The following is a 22,453-nucleotide window of genomic DNA, read 5'->3' as shown; positions in this document are numbered from 1 at the left end:
TCATGTAGATTTTATAAAACCACAAGTTGATTTATTCAAGAAAATAGGAAAAGCAAACCTTTTAACACAATTCCTAACCAGCAACTTAATACTGCATTATTTTTCAACTGAGGAATATCATCCTTTGGTAGTGATGACCCATGGCACAGTAGGAATTACCATAAGGAAGGCTGATCATGAAGAGCAAGCGAACGTTGAGGCTCCTGGTGTGTGGTATGTGCTGGTGAAGTAGTAGAGCTTGGACAAAGAAAAACTGAAAAAGCTTCAGGTGAGGAATGATACAACACTAACCCAAATCCTAGCCCTTACGTACCTACCGTCTAAAGTATATTTGTCCTCAAAATAAATATACTCTCCACATTGTTTCCACCTGCAGCACATGCTTCTAGGATATGAGAATTTGCGTGTGCACTGGGGGGATTCGCTGTTTGCCACACTGCCTCAGAAAAGCCTTAACTTACACAAAGTCACTGAAAATAAAAGGGTCACCCCTATTTAAACACATGCTCACTACTAACAAGTAAGGGCAGCATGAATATTATGGATTATCAAACAGCTATTATTCCTTTCCAAGTGACTTCATGAAAGAGGAATGATGTCTGGCACGAAAAAAAGAAGGAAAGACTGCTACTGCTATTAAAACTAATCACGACCTCCAGAAGCACTGTAATGGAGCCATCATTCTAAAATGGAAAAGAATATTACACCTATTTCTTTCTCAAAAATAATTATGACATCTTATTAAGTGAAAATTGTTAATGATTTAAACTCCATTTAAAACTATTTAGAATATTTATTATTTCAGATTTTCATGTACTCAATAGCTCAGATCAATATAAACTAACTTTTGTTAAAGATATAAGATTGTATAGGAAAGATAATGAAATATAGCACAATAACTGAATTTCATTGCAATTCCTAACTAGCACATATGTTGAAGAGTTCAATACTGTGAAATGCTTGGCATTTTTTTGTGTGAAACTGCTTCTCATATGAACAGATAAAAGTTAGAACTTCGAACTTCTGGGCCAAGATGGCAGCTTTAACAATGTGCACACCTTAGTTCGTCCTCCAGAAAAACTACTAAATAACCAGAAACAGTACAGAACAACTCCTGGGCCACGTCAGTGACCGGACAGATAGCGTACCCCAGTCTGGACCAGCTGGACCGGCTGTAAGCCCCCCCAGAACCGTGAGTTCCCCAAGCCGTGGTGGCCGGTGCCCCTCCCCAACAGGATGCTTCCCAGAGGGGACAGGAAGGGGAATTTACCAGCAGCAGGGACTGAGCCCAACTAAACCCCAATTGTGGAATTAATTAACAAGTTCTGACTACTAAAAATAGGCCCCCAGCTCAGGTGACTCTGGTCAAAGCGGAGGTTGTTGTTTTTTGCCCCAGAGCCGAGGGGCAGGGCTGACGGAAAAAGAAAAAAAAGGAAACAGATTTTTGTGGCTGTGTTACTACAAAGGCGTGACTGCCTCTGGATTCAGCATCAGGACTTCTCAGGCTGCAACTGCCTCAGACATAGGCAGAAACAGGGTTGTTTGAGAGCTTGTCTGGAGCCTTTGCCTTCCCCAGGGGAGGGGTGAAGGCCAACTCAGGTGGAATCCCTCCCTCAAGGAATTCAGACACCAGGGCTTGGTAATTTGAAGCCATTAAAACCAGCCTGCAACCTCTCCTCTGTCTCCACCACGTTCCCAGCAGGGAGAGTCTGCCAAAGTTAAAGGTACCGCATCATCTTATGCTGGTGGGACCCGCAGGCAGACAAGCATCACATACTGGGCAGGATACAAAAAACAGAGTCCAGAGACTTTGCAGGAGTGTCTTTTAATCTGCTGGGTCTCACCCTCAGGGAAAACCGACGCAGGTGACTCTTTCCTCCTGACAGGAGGCCAGTTTGGTCTGGGAAAATCGGGCTGGGGTCTATAATATCTAAGTAGACCCTCCTAAGTGTGTGTGAGGGGAAGGCACCATACAAGCAGGGCAAGAAACAAGAAAACAAGAACTGGAAAATTCTCCTCTGTTAAACAAAACCTAAGCTAGAGGTTCAGATAAAGCTGAACTGAAGGTCAAAGAACAGATAGACAACAAATTCATCCACCAAGAAAATCCCAGGTAAAAGAAGTGCAAGCAATCTCCAGAATAAACTAAGTAAGGTAATTAAATGCCTAGATGCCAGCAAAAAATAACAAATCACACTAGGAAAATTGAAAATATGGCCCAGTCAAAGGAACAAACCAACAATTCAATTGAGATACAGGAGCTGAAACAATTCAGAATATAGGAACAGATATGGAGAACCTCATCAAAAACCAAATCAATGAACTGAGGGAGGATATAAAGAAGGCAAGGAATGAACAAAAAGAAGAAATCGAAAGTCTGAAAAAACAAATCACAGAACTTATGGGAATGAAAGGCACAGTAGAGGAGACGAAAAAAACAATGGAAACCTACAATGGTAGATTTCGAGAGACAGACCATAGGATTAGTGAACTGGAGGACAGAACATCTGAAATCCGACAAGAAACAGAAACTACAGGGAAAAAAATGGAAAAATATAAGCAGGGACTCAGGGAATTGAAGGACAATATGAAGCGCATGAATATACGTGTTGTGGGTGTCCCAGAAGGAGAAGAGAAGGGAAAAGGAGGAGAAAAACTAATGGAGGAAATTATCACTGAAAATTTCCGAACTCTTATGAAAGACTTAAAATTACAGCTCCAAGAAGTACACTGTATTCCAAAGAGAATAGATCCAAATAGAAGTACTCCAAGACATTTACTAATCAGAATGCCAGAGGTCAAAGAGAAGGAGAGAATCTTGGAAGCAGCAAGACAAAAGCAATCCATCACATACAAGAGAAGCCCAATAAGACTATGCATAGATTTCTCAGCAGAAACCATGGAGGCAAGAAGACAATGGGATGACATATTTAAATTATTAAAAGAGAAAAACTGCCAACCAAGAATTCTATATCCAGCAAAATTGTACTTCAAAAATGAGGGGGATATTAAAACATTTTCAGGCAAAAAATCACAGAGAATTCGTGACCAAGAGACCAGCTCTGAGAGAAACACTAAAGGGAGCACTAGAGACAGATCGAAGGCAGAAGAGAGAGGTGTGGAGAAGAGTGTAGAAAGGAAGACCATAAGTAAAGGTAAAAAGAAGGAAAATTAGAAGGACATATAAGGCCAAAAGGCAAAATGGTAGAGGAGGGTACTGCCTGGGCAGTAAGAACACTGATGTTGATGGATTAAGCTTCCCAATTGGGGGACATGGACTGGTAGAATGGATTAGGGAATGGGACCCATCTATATGCTGTCTCTACTCAAAGGACATGAGGGCAAGGACACAAACGGACATTTGCACACCAATGTTTATAGCAGCATTATTTACAATTACCAAGAGATGGAAACACCCAAAATGTCCATCAACAGATGGGTGGCTAAACAAACTATGGTATATACATACAATGGAATATTATGCAGCTGTAAGACAGAATACAGTTATGAAGTATGTAACAACATGGATGGACATTAAGGACATTATGCTGAGTGAGATTAGCCAGAAACAAAAGGACAAATACTGTATGGTCTCACTGATATGAACTAACATTAGTGAATAAACTTGGAGAATTTCATTGGTAACAGAGACCATCAGGAGATAGAAATAGGGTAAGATATTGGTTAATTGGAGCTGAAGGGATACAGATTGTGCAACAGGACTGAATGAATGTAAAAACTCAGAAATGGGCAGCACAATACTACCTAACAGTAATACAATTATGTTATAACACTGAATGAAGCTGAATGTGAGAATGATAGAAGGAGAAGGGCTGGGGATACAAGTGAAATCAGAAAAAAAGATAGACGACAAAGATTGAGATGGTATAATCTAGGCTTGCCTAGAGTGTATAATGACAGTGACTAAATGTACAAATTTAAAAAACGTTTTTGCATGAGGAAGAACAAAGGGATGTCATTACTGCAGGGTGCTGAAATTGATGGTAATTAATATTTTAAAATTTCAACTTATGTGTGAGACTAAAGCAAAAAATCTTTATTTGGGACAAAATTTATATTTTGACTAGTGCATTTCCTAATATAACTTATGTAGATAGCTTGGTTGAACAACATAAGTACATGGAACCTTAGGTAAGACGTGAGATTTTGTTGGTTTGCCCAGAGTGATCCCAGAGTGATTTGATCAGTAAGCGGAAAAGTATTTGCAAAGTCCCCTTTGGGGAATGGTGAGAACGGGAAAAATTAACCTCCCCAAGTTGAATTCTTGATATTATCACAAGCAGTGTGGACAACCAAAGCTATAGGCTGAGCCCCCAGTCTTGGGGTCTGTTCATATGAAACTTAACCCCACAAAGGATAGGTCAAGCCTACTTAAAATCAGGCCTAAGAGTCACCCCCAAGAGAACCTCTTTTGTTGCTCAGATGTGGCCTCTCTCTCCAGCCAACACAACAAGCAAACTCACCACCCTCCCCCTGTCTACGTGGGACATGACTTCCAGGGGTGTGGACATTCCTGGCAACGTGGGACAGAAATCCGAGAATGAACTCAAGACTCAGCATCAAGGGATTGAGAAAAACCCTAGAATGAGCTGAGACCCAGTATCAAGGGATTGAGAAAACCCTCTCGGAGAAAACCCTCTCGACCAAAAGGGGGAAGAGTGAAATGAAACAAAGTGTCAATGGCTGAGAGATTCCAGAGTCGAGAGGTTATCCTGGAGGTTATTCTTATGCATTAAGTAGATATCACCTTGTTATCTAAGAGGAAATGGAGAGGCTGGAGGGAACTGCCTGAAAATGTAGAGCTGTGTTTCAGTAGCCATGTTTTTGATGATGATTGTATAATAGTGTAGCTTTCACAGTGTGACTGTGTGATTGTGAAAACCTTGTGTCTTATGCTCCTTTTATCTACCTTGTCAACAGATGAGTGGAACATATGGAATAAAAATAAATAATAGGGGGAACAAATGTGAAAATAAATTTAGTTTGAAATGCTAGTGATCAATGAAAGGGAGGAGTAAGGGGTATGGTGTGTATGGTTTTTTTTCCTGTTTTTGTTTTATTTTTCTGTTGTCTTTTTGTTTCTTTTTCTGAATTGATGCAAATTTTCTAGGAAATGATCATGATGATGAATCTGCAGCTATGCGATGATACTGTGAATTACTGATTATGTATGTAGAATGGAATGATCACATACTGGGAATGTTTGTGTTTCTTTCCTGTAATTTTTTTTCTTAAAATTAATAAAAAAATTTTTAAAAAGTTAGAATTTCAGGCATTTAGCAAATTCTTTTTCTTTGCCTGATGCAGCACCAACAGTTGTTTCGATTAAGAGCATTCTTTGTTTAGAGCATTCTTTTCACCTCAGTTTACCAAACAATACCTTTATAGTCAATAGTGGATTTCTCTGTTTTAACATATTATTTTATACAGGGTTTGTACCCTCCCCCAAAAAGAACAGACTGGAACACAAAACTCAGCACAACTAGCTGGCTTAGTTCTTTCTTCACTAACCCTGTCACCCTGGGGTGGGGGGTGAGGAAGGAATTGAAGAAAATAGTATATAATTATTAATAAGCTGAAATATGCTGTCATAGGAACAAAAATACTATCCACAGCAGGGGATATGTAAATAAGCATGCAAAGTACCTTAAAAACCAACTTACTTTACAATATCTCAAAGCTTCCATTAGTGTTAGGAAGCCTACAGCTGCTTGTTCACGTACACCAAGAAGTTCTGTTAAAAATAAAAGGTCATATTGATTAGTATCTATAAATCCAAAAAGGACTTACATGTAAACATATATACGTGTCTGAGTACATATATAATCACCTATATTTCACACCAATAACTTTTACATTTACCCAAAACTATCCTTTGTAACCTAGTACATATTTTTGTTAAGAGTTCAAATCAAATCATCATTATAGTAATCTTCATTATAAAACAGTATTAGACCAGGTTTGTGTTGGGAAATATGATACTTCAGATATACATTAAATGTACTTATATAAAAATTTCTATTCAATGTTAACTTTTAAATACCTTTTTCCTTATAATCTAGGGAATTGTTAGCAAAAAGAAAGATAAAAGCCATGTAAAATAAATTAACTTTGAGTTAGAAAAACAAATGGATATGCTAATCACAATTTCTAAAATGTATCATTGGGGAGCAGTGAATCTACTTGCACACACATTTTGTGGGCATTTGATACTCTCTCCCCCCTGTAAATAAAGGCAATTTTGCTTAAGACTGGGGAAACAAAAGAGGAGTGGAAAATGCACAGAGGTTAAGAGCTGTGCGTGCGCGCGCGCACACACACACACACACACACACACACACACAGAGTGATACAAGAGTACCTGCTTAATGTGTTAAGGAAGGGTTAAAGAAGCCGTATATATATATATATATTTTTTTAAAGGGGAATTTAATAAACTGCTTGTGTACAGTTCTAAGGCCGAGAAAAAGTCCCAATTAACAAAGTCTACAGAAATTTCTAATCAAATGCATCCAGGGAAAGATACCTTGGTTCAAGAAGGCTGATGAAGTTCAGGGTTAAAGAAGCAATATTTGACTGGCAACTTGACACAAATGCTGGAGTTTTCCAAGACAAAAGAGGATAAGAAGAAAATTCAAGGTGTAGGAAACAGCCTAATAAAACAAAGAGGTATGAAAAATCAATGGGTTTCTGGGATGAAGAAACAGTCAAAGATTCCTTAGAACCTGATAAATGGTGATTAACTGAAAGAAAGAATTAAGAAGTAGGTTCTGAAGAGGTGTGGAGACAGAAAATGAGTCTGGTCTCAGCCATGCTGTGATCAGGGTACCTTTAGGACTCTAGCTAGAGATGGGTAAACTACTGGAAAGCCACTAGGTGAGGGACACAGGAGAGAGGGATCAAGGTTAGAAACAGAGATCTGGGGACCACCAGCACTCAGGGAGAGTCAAGTTCCAGACAGGTATAAGACAGAACAGACACAATACAAAGAATGAAGAGATAATTTCACAACAGAGACAACTGCAATGACAGTAAAATCTTTTCATTGACTATAGTCCTCAATTGATGCACATTTAACGGAACTATAATAATGCATTTGGGCCCACACATACCTCTAAAAAGCATTTTCCCAGTTAAAATTATATCTGTTGAAAACATACAGTATATACAATTTTGCGTCTTTCCACTATCTAGTCATGTTTTATTCATTTTTTCCACTGGGATAATGTGTTTTCTTATCAATTAATAAGAGTTTCCGCTCATCTTTGTTGTAAATGTTTTACTATGTATCCTTAAGTACAACATCCAGATCATGTAAATCAAGTACTGCACATTTAACTTTTTGAGTTATTCAATTCACAGTTAACAGAAGGCAAGTATGTATAAGCTTTAAGAGCAATGATTCTCAAAGTATGGTCTGGGACTCCTAGGGGTCCTTGAGAACCTTTCAAGGATTAAAAGAGATCAAGATAATTTTCACAAGATGTTCAATTATTTTACTCTTACTCGCTCATGAGTGCTGAGTGGTGTTTTCCAGAAGCTAAATGACATCCTATTATCACAAAAGACTGAATACAAAAGCAGATATGAGAATCTAGCTGTTTACTAATAACCCAGATTTAAAGAGATCTGTGAAAATTTAAAACAATGTAACTCTTCTTAATAATTTTTATTGTTTTTGGAAAATAGTTATTTTTTGTTCAAAGTGTTATTTATGTTAATAAGTGATGGGTATATTATTTCTTTAAAATGAATAAATAATTTTAAATGTCTAAGACTTAATTTCTTACATGAAAAGCCATTATTTGCTTATCTTTGCTCATAATCCACATGAGCAAAACTCTTTGGGATCTTCAATATTTTTTAAGAGAATAAAAAATGAGACCCCCAAAATAGAGAATTTTTGGATCAGACCATTCAAAAGAGAGAAAAGAATGGAGGATATAGTCCATAAAGGTAGAAATAATACTCTAGAGCCTTGCATGCAGATTTTTCTTCTTTTCTTTTGAAACCTTTAGCGGTACCAAATGTTTTCATATTCAAAGAGTAATACTTAGGTTGGAAAACATTTTTATAATTTAATTTCCAAAATCAATTACCACCACCTAGTGTTACACTTAGATACTACATCAATTTCCTTGGAGTTTTAAACTGATGCCTTGGGAATAATATCATGTTACAATTATATTACTATAGCTATTTGTAATTTGAGGGCAATTAATCATGCAGATTAATCACAGATCTAGACATCTACTCTGGATGGTAATATTTAAAGATGTATTATACTCTTAAACAGAATATATATTTAAAATTTTCTCCTTTTGATAGTTAAAGTGCATCATTAAGAATATTATTTATTGTACCAAGTTTTTTAATACAGTGAGAATATACTATTCTCATATGAGACTTTCAGGATCCTCAAAGAGGTCTATTTACTGTATGTTTGCAGAAAATACCAGTATGTGATTAATTTTAAAATTCTCTTTGTTTTCTTAAGCAAGCTTTGAGGATTCATCACGATCAGTCCCCATCGACTTTAACTGCTTAATCACCAAGACTAACACACAATTCTGTAGGCATACCTCATTTTATTGCACTTTGCAGATACTGCGCTTTTCACAAACTGAAGATTTTGGCAATCCTGTGTTGAGCAAATGCACTGGCACCATCTTTCCAACACCACATGCTCACTTTGGGGCTCAGTGTCAGTTTGGAAGTTCTCACAATATTTCAAACTTTTACGTTATTATTGCATCTGTTAAGGAAATCTGTGATCTTTGATGTCACTATTATGATTGTTTTGGGCACTATGAGCCATGCCCATATGACTGCAAACTTCATCAACAAATCTTGTTTGTGTACTGAGCTCTCCAGACTGGTCCTTTCCCCACCTCTCTCCCTCTCCTGGGGTCTCCCTATTCCCTGAGACACAAAACCACTGAAATCAGGTCAATTCATGACCCTACAATGGCCTCTAAGTGTTCAAGTTGAAAGGAAGAATTGCAAAGCTCTCTAAATAAAAAGGTAGAAATGATTAAGCTTAGTGAAGAAGGCACGTCAAAAGCCAAGACAGCTAGGACTCTTGCACCCAACAGTTAGCCACATTGCGAATGCAAACAAAAAGCCCTTGAAGGACATTAAAAGGACGACTCCAGTGAGCATATGAATGACTAGCGAGCCTATGGAAAGAGTTTTAGTGGTCTGGATAGAGGATCAAACCAGCTGCAACATTCCCTTAAGCCAAATCTAGAGCAAGACCCTAAGTCTCTTCAATTCTATGAAGGCTGAGGGAGGTGAGGAAGCTGCAGAAGAAAAGTTTGAACCAACAAAGGTTGATTGGTTCATGAGGTTTAAGGAAAGAAGCTGAGAGTCTCCATAACATAAAAGTGCAAGGTCAAACAGCAAGTGCTGATGCAGAAGCTGCAGCAAGTTACCAAAAAAATCTAGCTAAGATCATTGATGAAGGTGGCTACACTAAACAACAGGCGTTCCAAGTAGATGAAACAGCCTTCTACTGAAAGAAGAGGGCATCCAGGACTTTCACAGCTAGACAGAAGGCACTGCCTGGCTTCAGAGCTTCGGAGGACAGGGTGGCCCTCTCGTTAAGGGCTAATGCAGCTGGTGACTTTAAGCTGAAGCCAATGTGCATTTACCATTCTGAAAATCCTAGGGCTCTTAAGAATGAAGTTTAATCAAGTTGGCCTGAACACTATAAACAGAACAACAAAACCTGGGTAAGAGCACATCAGCTTATAATATGGTTTACTGACTTATTTTAAGCCCACTGTTGAGCCCTGCTGCTCAGAAAAATAGATTCTTTTCAAAATACTACTGCTCATTGACAATGCATCTACTCACTCAAGAGCTCTGAAGTAGATGTAGAAGATTAATGTTGTTTTCATGCTTGCTCATACAACATCCATTTGGCAGCACATGGGTCAGGAGGAACTCCGACTTTCCAGTCTTGTTATTTAAGAAATACATTTCATAAGGATACAGCTGCCACAGATGACTGATTCACCTGATGAATCTGGCTAAAGTAAACTGAAAACCTTCTGGAAAGGATTCACCACTAAAAAATTCATGATTCATGGGAGGAGATCAAAACATCAACATTAACAGGAGTTTGGAAGACACTTATTCCAACTCTTACAGATAACTTCAGTGGAAGAAGTAAATGTAGATATGGTAGGAACAGGAAGAAAACTAGAATTAGAAGTGGTGACTGAAGCTGTGACTGAACTGCTGCAATCTCAGGATAAAACTCGAACAGATGAGGAGTTGCTTCCTATGGATGAGCAATGAAAGTGGGTTCCTGAGATGAAATCTAGTTGTGGTGTAGATGCTGAACACCACTGAAATGATAACAAAGGATTACACTAACTTAGTTGATAAAGCCATGGCAGGGTTTGAGAGGACTGACTCCAATTTTGAAAGACATTCTTCTGTGGTGCTATCAAATGGCATCACATGCCACAGAGAAATTGTCTTCTTTCTGTGAAAGGAAGAGTCAATGCAGCAAACCCTCCACCAGCTAAAAGATGATAACTCACTGAAGGCTCAAATGATGGGTAGCATGTTTTAGCAATAAAGTATTTTTTCATAAAGGCATGTACAGTTTTCTCTTTTCACAAGAGACTACAGTATGGTATAAACAACTTTCATATGCACTGGGAAACCAAAAACTTTGTGACTCACTTTATTGCAATGCTCATTTTATTGCAGTTGTTGGGAACTGAACCCACAATATCAGCAAGGTATGCCCGTACTTCTGAGTCTGAGTTTTCAGTGTTTTCCCCCACTGCCAACTATCACTGCTCTACAGAAGTCCCTTTGGACCTCTCATATTTGATGCTGACTTGGAAACTGTATCAGTGTACACATTTATTTAAAAAGCACACCCTGAGCATTAAGCATGGGAAGCACAGTGCTCAGAAGAATGCAAGGATACATCACAGGGTGCATGAAGAGGAAGGTGCCCAGATCCTCTCTGGGGCAGTTCACAATGAGACAGCAGGCCACAGAGGGTGCAGAAAGTGCCAGGGAACACGGTGCACAGAGGCAGGACAGGCCACTCCCCACGGAGGGAACTGGGAGCCTCTCCAGGGGAGGGGATGTGAATGGGCAGAGAAGGATGGACAGGAACCAATGGGAGGGACACAGCTCCTCAGGCACAGGGCCTTGCAGGAGCAAAGGAATGAGATTAAGGAACATAATTTCGCTCAAGTACAGGTTCATGATGGCTGAAAAAGTAACCTGGGATGAGATTATGTGCAGTTCTTCAACAAATAATAAATAAGAGAATCTGTAGTTAAAAGAAGTAATCATAATGAGTTTTTTATATAAGAATGTTAGAATAGCTAAAACAGAGAACAAAAAGATGCTGAGAAAGACTTGGGTATCTCACAGGTAAAGGTACATGCAATTTGCACAATGAACTTTGTGACATCTACTTCTGAGAGTGAAGAGCTTTTTAAAACAACTTCCTAGTTGTCTGCTGAATTCCTAAGAAGTCAGGCTGCTAGAGAATTGGGTTCGAGCTAAGGTTGTCAGATTTAGCAAATAAAATCACAGGACACCCACATGTAAATTTCCTATTACAAAAACAGATAATTTTTTAGTGTAAGTATATTGCATAGATTTTATGGGCCATACTTAAGTTAAAAAATGATTCATTCTTGTGGTTCAGCAGTCATCTTCTCTGCTCAACTCCTCTTCCTACTTTGATCTTACTCCCAATTTATAGGGGTCTTTGGGCTGTTTTGGAGCAGCTAGAAGGAAAAGCCTGAAAATGTGGAATGGTAACCCATGCTAAACTTTGGAAATTGTTTTGTAACCATTTGCTAAATGCACTTTGAAAAGTATTACTTTTTTTGTATATATGTTACATTTCACAATTAAAAAATGTTTTTAAAAAGTTAAAAAAAGGATTCATTGTTTAGTTGAAATTCAAATTTAACCAAGAGTCCTGTATTTTAACTGGCAACTCAGTTTCAGTTAATTAAATCAATTTTTCAAGTAATAAAATTTGGAGAACATAAGCATTTCTGATTTTTTGCATATAAATTCTAATAAAGAGGACTTCCAGGAAGATGGCAGAGTAGAGCACAGTGAGTTCACTACTGCTCTGTGAAACAAGATAGGAGACAGGGATAAAATGCCCAGGACTGCAGGTCCCAGGGTATGAATAGTCTAGGAAGGTTTACACAAGCTTCAGTTAGACATTGCTACCTATTATAACTTGCCAACCCCCAAGCAAAACCATTCCAGTCAATCCTAAAGAACACCTAGGGCAATATATAAGACTCTACAAAGGTTCCATGTACTAGGGTAACTTTCCAGAAACCTAAAACCTCCAGATGGGTCCCTGGACCAGATAATTCTGAAACCTAGAGGGCCCAGCCTCTCCAGAGAGACAGCAAGTTCCATCTCGCTACCCCATGTTACTGATCGCCCCTTCCAAAATGAAAAATAAATGGGCATAGCCCAAATACCCCTAAAGAGTAAAACAGAAAGATCAAAGGTGATAGTGGAGTTATACAGAGAAGGAAGGTGTGCTGGTTTGAAAGGATTTATGTACCCTAGAAAAGTCATGATTTAATCCTAAGCAATCTCATGGAAGCAATTGTTTCACTTAATCCCTATTCAGCACTCTAGGTCGAAAACTTGATTGGGTTATCTCCTTGAAGATGTGACACAATCAGTGTGGGTATTAAACTTGATTAGACAGAGATGTGCCTCCACTCATTCTATACGGGTCTTGATTAGTTTACTGGAATCCTATAAAAGAGGAAACATTTTGGAGAATGTTAGAGATTCAGAGAGAGCAGAGAAGATGACATAGCCATGGGAAGCAGCGAGTCCAACAGCCAATGCTTTGGAGATGAAGAAGGAAAACGCCTCCCAGGGAGCTTTATGAAACAGGAAGCCAAGAGAGAAAGCTAGCAGATGACCCCATTTTTGCCACGTGGCTTTCCACATGAGAGAGAAACCCTGAACTCCATCGGCCTTCTTGAATCAAGGTATCTGTCCCTGGATGCCTCAGATCAGACATTTCTATAGACTTGTTTTAATTGGGACATTTTCTCAACCTTAGAACTGTGAACTTTTTAAATTTTCCTTTTTAAAAGCCATTGAGTTTCTGGTATATTGCATTCCAGCAGCTAGCAAACTAGAAAAATAGGGTTGAACAAACAAATATGATTGCTGAATCATTAAACTGATATTTCTTTTAGTCTCCAGTATCTTAGAACGGCTAGAAGTAAAAACCTAACATTGTGGAATTGTAACCCATACTAAACTCTGAAATCTGTTCTTCAAGTAATTGTTGTGTTGTGCTTTGAAAGTTATTGCTTTATTGTATAAATGTTATTTTTCATGAAAAATAAAAAAAAAGTTGATTGTGAAGATAAAAAATATTTATTCTTTCTAACCTCCTATGTTCTAGAGCAGCTAGAAGGAAAAGTCTGAGATGATGGTACGGTAGACCATGACAAACTCCAGAATCTCTCCTGCAACCACTTGTTGAAGAGTGCTTTGAAAACTATTACTTTTTTCTTTCTTCACTTTGTATACATGTTATATTATACAATAAAAAAAATAAAATAAATTGATGGTTCCATGGCTAGACTAACAAAGAAAAGAGAATACGCAAAATAAGAAATGAGAGGGGGGGTTGCTATTACAGATCATGAAGAAATTTAAAAAATCCTAAGAGAATACAATGAACAATTATATGCCAACAAACTAGACAATTTAGATGAAATGGATGAATTCCAAGAAACACACAAATTACTTATACTGACCCAAGAAGAAATAGAAGATCACAACAACTAATTACAAGTAAAGAGATCCAATCAGTCATCAAAAATCTCCCCACACAAAAAAAGCTCAGGACCAGATGGCTTCACAGGAGAATTTGATCAAACAGTTCAAAAAGAACTAATGCCAATCTTGCTCAAACTCTTCCAAAAATGAAAGAAAAAGAAATGTTACCTAACTCATTTTATGACACTAACAACACTCTAATACCAAAATTGGATAAAGACACAAAAAAAGAAAACTACAAACCGATCTCCCTAATGAACACAGATGTGAAAATTCTTAACAAAATACCAGCAAATCGTATCCAACGCCACATTAAAAGAATTACACATAATGATCAAGTGGGATGCATACCAGGAATGCAAGGGCGGTTCAACAGAAGAAAATCAATTAATGTAATACAGCACATTAAGAAATCAAAAGGGAAAAATCACATGATCATATCGATTGATGCTGGAAAAGCATTCAACAAAATCCAGCATCCTTTCCTGACAAAAGCACTTCAAAAGTTAAGTATTGAAGGAAACTTTCTCAATATCATAAAGGGCATATATGAAAACCCCATTGTGGTAGTTTGCTTCAGTTGTCAACTTGGCCATGTGAAGGTGCCCAGTGATGTTGCTGTGGACATGAGCCAATGATACAGGAACTTCATTTGTTGCTCATTACACCTGCACTCAGCTAGAAGGTGTAACTGCTGCAATGAATGATGTTTGATTTAATTGGCTGGTGCTTAAATGAGAGAGCTCAATGGAGCACAGCCCAAGCAGCTCAGCATACCAGGCCTTTGGAGATGCAGAAAGAAATCACCCCAGGGAAAGCTGTTGGAACCCAGAGGCCTGTAGAGAAGGCCAGCAGAGACCACTCTGTGCTTTCCCACGTAAGAAAGAATCTCAGTTGAAAGTTAGCTGCCTTTCCGCTGAAGAACTAACAAAATAAATCCCCTTTTATTAAAAGCCAATCCATCTCTGGTGTGTTGCATTCTGGCAGCTAGTACCCATCATAGATAATGGTGAGAAACTGAAAGCATTCCCTTGAGATCAGGGATGTGGTAAGGATGCCCACTGTCACCACCATTATTCAACACTGTATCAGAAGTCCTAGCTGGAACAATTAGAAGAAAGAAATAAAAGGCATCCAATTATGAAAGGAAAAAGTAAAACTTTTATTATGTGCAGATGACATGATTCTATACTTAGAAAACCCTGAGAAATATACATCAAAACTATCTGAGCTAATAAACAAATTCAGCAAAGTGGCAGGATACAAGATAAATGTACAAAAACAGGTAACGTTTCTATACACAAGCAATGACCTATCTGAAGTGACAACTGAGGAAAAAATTCCATTCAAAATGGTGACCAGAAAAAGAATTAGATATCTAGGAATAAGCCTAACCACGGATGTCAAGGACTTGTACACAGATAACTACAAAAAATTGCTAAAAGAAATATAAATAACCTAAGTGGATGGAAAGATATTCCATATTCGTGGATAGGAAGGTTGAATATAGTCAAGATATAAATTCTACCAAAACTGATCTACATATTCAATGCAATACCAATAAAAACCCCAACAACCTACTTTGAAGACTTGGAAAAACTGGTTATCAACTTTATATGGAAGGGAAAGAGACCACAAATAGCTAAAGATATCCTAAAAAGGAAAAGCGAACTGGGAGGTCTATCACTTTCTGACTTTAAAGCTTAATATAAAGCCACAGTGGTCAAAACAGCATGGTACTGGCATAAAGACAGAAGGACTGACTGGTGAAATAGAAACAAGACTGCAGAAATTGACAACCAAACTTATGGACATCTGATCTTCATTAAGACGCACAAATCCACTGAATTGGGACAGAATAGTCTTTTCAATAAATGGGCTTGGGAGAACTAGATTTCAATAGCCAAAAGAATGAAACAGGACCCCTACCATACACCCTATACAAAATTAATTCAAAATGGACCAAAGACCTAAATGTAAAACTCAGTACCATAAAACTTCTAGAAGGAAATGCAGGGAAACATTTTCAAGATCTAGTAATAAGAGGTAGCTTCTTAAACTTTACAACTAAAGCACAAGCTATGAAAGAAAAAATAGACAAATAGGAACTCCTTAAGATCAAGAGTTTCTGTGCCACGAAGGACTTTGTTTAAAAGGTGAAGAGGCAGCCAACTCAATGGGAGAAAACATTTGGAAACCACATATTGGATAAAGGCTTGATATCTTGTGTACATAAACTATACAGTTCAATAACAAATGAACAAACAACCTAATTATAAAATGGGCAAAGGAAATAGATAGGCACCATTCTGAAGAGCAAATACAGATAGCTAAAAAGCACATGAAGAGCTGCTCATCTTCACTGGCTGTTAAGGAACTGCAAAGTAAGACAAAAATGAGATATCACCTCACACCTATAGAACGGCTGCTATCAAACAAAAGGAAACCATAACTGTTGGAGAGAATACAGAGGAATTGGGACACTTATTTGCTGTTGGTGGGAATGTAAAATGGTTCAGCCGCTGTGGAAGTCAGTACGGCGATTCCTCAGAAAACTAAATATTGAGTTGCCCTATGGTCTGGCAATACCAATACTTGGTATATACCCAGAAGAGTTGAGGGCAGTGACACAAACAGACATTTGTACACCAATGTTCACAGCAGCACTATTTACAATTGCCAAGAGATGGAAACAATCCAGGTGCCCATCAACAGACGACTGGATAAACAAAATGTGGTATACACATATGATGGAATATTATACAACATTTAGACAAAATGATGTCCCAAAACATATGACAACGTGGATGAACCTTAAAGACATAATGCCAAATGAAATAAGTCAGACACAAAAGGACAGATACTGTATGACTCTGTTATTGTGACTCTGATAAAGCTGCCACTGTTCTAGAGCAGCTAGAATGAAAATCTCAGTTGAGGGCATAGTAGCCCATGACAAACTCTGGGAACTGTTCTGCAGATGCTTTGAAAAGTATTGTTTTTTTCTTCGTTTCTTTCTTTATATATATACATGTTACATTTTACACTAAAAAAATGATTTAAAAAAACTATAGGCAGCTATAGTAATAGTAGATAAAATAAATTCCTGAAATAAAAAATTTGAAAATAATTAGTAACATAGCTCACTACTATAGCAAAGTTGATATTTATAATAACTTTTTGATATTTTTGAGAACACATACAGTTTTGATAATTAATCAAATGGTATTAAGATAGTGTTTAACATTTAGAATTTAAGAAACTCTGATATCTTTATCCATAGATTTTTTTCTTCCTTGCTTTAAGTTTAAATTGGTTTATGAAACATATTGTACAAACAGGCTTTACAATGACTACTGAGATATGATTTTTTTACTATGCCTATGGATAAGCTAACTAAGATATTCATTTTAGGTGGTTAAGATTTCCATATGTTAACTGTAAAATTATTTGTATCTTCATATTTTCCTGGAATCAGAAAAATATTTAGTAACAGAGATCATTACTCTAGCAATGCAGATGTTTGAAGAACTTTCTACTTGATACTTTGAGAACATTCATTTTGACAGCTGATCAAATGGTATCTAAGTTAGTATGTAATGCTTAGAACTATCTGAATTTGTAGATTTTTTCCTTGTTGCCTTAATTTTAAATTGGTTTATGAAACTTACTGTGCAATGATTATATAGATACTTTACTTAAATATGCCCATGGTTAAGCTAACTAAGATATCCATTTTTGGTGGTTCTAAGTGTATTGTTTGTTTTCTTAAATTAAAAAAAAAAAGTAAATAAATAAATTCTAATAAACAAAATGCTTTTCAATTTGTACAGCACCTACCTACTTAATTATAATTCATATTAATTACTTAACAAGTATTAAAATTTCAAAATTTTAGTCTTACAATTTTAGATTCTCTTACCATCTATGTTTCATTAGTTCATCAACTCTGAGTTAATTGCACATAGATGGAGTTAACAAATTTATGTATTTTTTTTAAAAAGGTAAGAAAGAAGGAAAACATCTCTTGCTTTCTGTTTTATGAGGGTTGACACTCTATTCCAATCCCATAAAATGAAGAAAACATTAAAATACAAATAATCACCAAATAAACATTCAAAAACAGTAAGAGTGAAAAGAATAGGAAAAAAAGAGTGCGCAAAGACTGGAGGAATCTTTTAAGACAGAAAGAGAGACCAAGGGAAAAGTGATCTGCTGGAAAACAAAATCAGAAAAAACATGCAGCTGCACAGGATGGAGACAGATGACAGGTGGACAGGACCAGCCCAGAGAGGATGGGAGGTAGGCAGGGCCAGCCTAGAGAGGACGACAGTGGACAGGGCAAGCCCAGAGAGGATGACAGTGGACAGGGCCAGCCCAGAGAGGACGACAGTGGACAGGGCCAGCTCACAGAGGCTGTGAGTGCTGTGGTAATGGAGTCTGGATTTTACTTAAGTGTATGGGAAGCTAGCCACTGAACAGTTCCAGCAAGGGAGTACATCAAATTTACATTTAAAAAATATTATTCCAGCCACTGTGAAGGACTAAGGCGGGGGCAAGAATTGGTTTAGGGTGATTAGTTCTACTGTTATTTTATTACTTTTGAACTGCAGAAGCAAAACATAGTTTTAACAACTGAAATAGATGAGACACACGGATTCAGGACTTAAGTGATTTATTTGACGAACCCTATAGAGGTTTACTAAAGGACGTATAAAACAATCTAGTCTACAGGACTTAATTTTATAAACATGTCAATTCTCTAAAGTAATTTATAAAATTTAGCATGATCCTAATCAAAATCTTCACAGATTTTTACAAACTGAATCTTGAAAAATTGGGAAAAAAAGAGTTCAATTGGAATAGATTATATAGAAAGGACTAAGAAAAGTCTGAAAAAGTACATTGGGAACATGTGCTAATATCAAAGTATATTACAAAGCTATAAAAAAGAGTAGATTTTACATAAAAACTCACAAATAGATCAGAGGAACAGAAGACTCCAAAGAAATGACTCTGGCACACACGAGAAAATTGCTTTTCTTTGATAAAAGTGGTGTTTCATATCTGTGGAGAACTGATTGGAGTTACAACATTTGGTAATCCTTTGGGAAAAAGTAAAAAAGTAGAGCCCTGCTTCATATCACTCATAAGTAAGTACTTTAGGTGGATTAAAGAGCTACACATTAAAAAAATAAAACCCACAACAGCATTCAAAGAAAATACTAGAGAATTTTAGTTTAATCTTGGGGTGTGAGAAGCATAAAACTAATACAAGGGGAAAAAAAAAAACCCAACAAATAAAAACAGAATCCATAAAAGAAAAGACTGAGTGATTTAACTTCACAAAGATGAAAAACTTCTAGGTATAATAAAAGATATCATTATCAAAGTTAACAGGGATATATTGCTAAAGCTAGGGGAAAATATGTGCAACACAGAATTAACACACAAAGAATTAATAGAGAACATAAGAACAGCGCCTAGAAATTGTGAAAATAAAATAACCCCTCTCCCCAAAATGCTAAAAGGATGAGAAGCAATTTCCAGAACTAGAAATATTAAAAGCTTATAGACACACAAAAAACATGATCACGCACACTAGTAAACAGAGAAATGTGAGTTAAAACAGGCCAAGACTTGTCAGTGAACTGGCTGAGAAATGTTAAAGCTGGCTAATTCTGAGTGATGGCCAGGATGCTGAGAAATGGCCTGCACGACTGGAAGCCCAAATTTACACTTCATCAGTCAGTAAAGCACATTTTTGTAGGTAATTTGGCATTACCTATCAAATTTTTTAACAGATGGTCCTCAAAAGGTTAAACACTGAGTTACTAATGTGACCCAGCAATTCCACTCCCAGGTATATTCTCAAGAAAAAGGAAAAGTTATGTCCACAAAAAATGTGCACACAATTGTTCATAGCAGCATTACTCATAACAGCTAAAAAGTAATAAAACCCAAATCTCCATTAGCTAATGAATAGATAAACAAAGCGTGGTATATGCATATAATGGAAAATCAGTCATAAAAAAGACTGACATGCTGTTACATGCTATAATGTGTGTATGTGCTGAAAACATGTTAAACGGAAGAAACCAGTCACAAAAGACCACATATTCTATGATTCCATTTACATGAAATGTCCAAAACAGTCCAAGCAAAGAGACAGAAAGTAGATTAATGGTTGCCAGGGCTGTAGGGAAAGAAAACGGGTAGGGCTGCTTAATGGGTACTAGGTATCTTTTTTTTCTGGAGTCACGAAAATGTTCTAAAATAGACTGTGATGATGGCTGCACAATGCTGAGAATATACTAAAATCCATTATTTGAACATTAAATGGGTGAATTGTGAATTACATCTCAATAAAACTATTATTAAAATTTAACAAATACCTAAAATTTTCAGATATCCTACAGAAATATCTGAATAGGTACAGAAAGACTTGTATAAAAAATGTTTACTGCAGGATTATAAGCACTGAAAAATGGAAAAACCTAAATGTTTACCATAAGTTAACTGAAAGCAAATGATATTCTAGAAAAAATATGTTTACTATATGTGACAGATAAAACACTGATCTCCTTAGGAAATAATGTCAGAAAATTTATCATTTATCTTTCATTGAATCTTCTTGGCCTTTCCTGTGTGACTTATATAATATCCATTTTCTCTCCCACTGTCCAACTGATGAGTATCGGCAAGAAAAAAGCAAAACTATTAACTTTACTGGTTGAATCCTCCTAAAATAATGCTACTAACTTCATCTCAACTGTATCTGCTGAGTGCACCTTTTTAAATTTCTCATCAGCCCTTGTGCTGGTTTGAAAGGAAGCATGCCCCCTAAGAAAAGCCATGTTTTAATATAAATCCCAGTTCATAAAGGTAGAATAATCTCTATTCAATACTGTATGTTTGAAACTGTGATTGGATCATCTCCCTGGTTGATGTGATTTAGTTAAGAATGGTTGTTAAACTGGATTAGGGGATGACATGTCTCCACCCATTTGAGTGGGTCTTGATTAGTTTCTGAAGTTCTATAAAAGAGGAAACATTTTGGAGAATGAGAGATTCAGAGAGATTCAGAGAGAGCAACACTACAAAGCAGAGAGTCCACCAGCCAGCGACCTTTGGAGATGAAGAAGGAAGACACCTCCCGGGGAGCTTCATGAAATAGGAAGCCAGGAGAGAAAGCTAGCAGATGACGCCATGTTCGCCATGTGCCCTTCCAGCTGAGAGAGAAGCCCTGACTGTGTTTGCCATGTGCCTTCTCACTTGAGAGAGAAACCCTGAACTTCATCGGCCTTCTTGAACCAAGGTATCTTTCCCTAGATGTCTTTGATTGGACATTTCTTTAGACTTGATTCCCCTTTTTAAAAGCCATTCCATTTCTGGTATATTGCATTCCAGCAGCTAGCAAACTAGAACAGCCCTCTATAGACATACCTCATTTTATTGTAATTTGCTTTATTGTTCATCGCTTTTTACTATTCCTTTCCTTTCCTTTTCCTCTTTCCCTCTCTCTTCCCAACTCCCCTTCTCTGTCCCTCCTCTCTCTCTCTTTCCCTCCCTCCCTCTCTCTGTCCTTTTTTTCCTCTTTCTCTCTTCATTTTTTCTTTTTCTTTCTTTCCTTCTCTTCCCTTCTTTCTTTTTAAATGTGTTAATATATTCATTGTTCCTGAACAGTGACTTAATTAAGCAGGCATCACAAAGATGTGTAAAGAAATAAATAAAGGGCGGGCCATGGTGGCTCAGCAGGCAAGAATGCTTGCCTGCCATGCCAGAGGTCCCGGGTTCAATTCCTGATGCCTGCCCATGTAAAAATAAAAATAAAATAAAAAAAAAGAAAAAAGAAAAAAGAAGATGTGTAGCATTATATAAGATAAATTAAGCAGAGTAAATGAACGGAAACACTTTACTACAAGCAGAGCTCTACACTGTTGAAAGAAACTTTCAGAAGCATTTTATTTTATTTCAGCTTGCTTTTAACCATTTGAAAATGGGAACGTGATACCTTCTCTTGGTCTCACAATTTCATCTCCCAAAGTGACAACCTCCTTGGTAGTTTTCCCCAATTCAGATTAATGGCCTCTGTGCCATTCCTGCTGCTCTGGAGAAACCCCTGGAGACATTCTAGATACTCCCCTTCCCTTAATCTAACAATCAACCCACCAGCAAATCCTCTCAGCCCTACCTTCAGAATCTATCCAGAACTTGACCTCTTGTCATCATGACAAATTCTCACCCAAGTCTACTCTAAAACTAGTAACTGTTTTATTACAATTTTCCTTTGTATATTACGTACCACCTAGCATGCTGTCAGAGCAGGAAAACATTCAATAAATGCTGAAGGAATATATGGGGTTTTACTTTAACTTTGGTGACTGAAAACAGATTCAACTTCAAGTTAACACTTTTAATGACTGTGGGGAAATACAAGAAATATACCCAGCTTATTTTTACTTTCTTTAGCAAGATAACTATTGCAAAGTCAATGTTATTTTGATTTGAAACTATACTTGTAAAAAAAAGACCAGGTAGGAAGATTCATGGACCACAGCCTACTGCAGGTGTAGAAAGGGCAGGGACAGATGGGACCGGACAC

General features: G+C 37.2%; 1 protein-coding gene across 5 annotated transcripts in view; it reads right to left on the bottom strand.

The window, feature by feature from the left end:
- The window catches only part of MINDY3 (MINDY lysine 48 deubiquitinase 3), a 110,893-nt gene that overhangs the window by 53,386 nt on the left and 35,054 nt on the right, over positions 1-22,453 (bottom strand). For all 5 annotated transcript variants that reach the window (XR_013173037.1, XM_077155042.1, XM_077155056.1 and 2 more), the window contains one exon: positions 5,685-5,755. Coding sequence is in view for 4 of the 5 variants with exons in the window: in XM_077155042.1 (XP_077011157.1) it covers positions 5,685-5,755 (71 nt within the window). In the remaining variant the exon portion in view is untranslated. The remainder of the gene's footprint in view (positions 1-5,684; positions 5,756-22,453) is intronic.

The sequence above is a fragment of the Tamandua tetradactyla genome, chromosome 1, assembly GCF_023851605.1.
Source record: "Tamandua tetradactyla isolate mTamTet1 chromosome 1, mTamTet1.pri, whole genome shotgun sequence".
In the NCBI taxonomy this organism is placed as follows: domain Eukaryota; kingdom Metazoa; phylum Chordata; class Mammalia; order Pilosa; family Myrmecophagidae; genus Tamandua; species Tamandua tetradactyla.
Note: the sequence above shows the minus strand (reverse complement) of the source record. Positions and strands in the feature narration are given on the sequence as shown.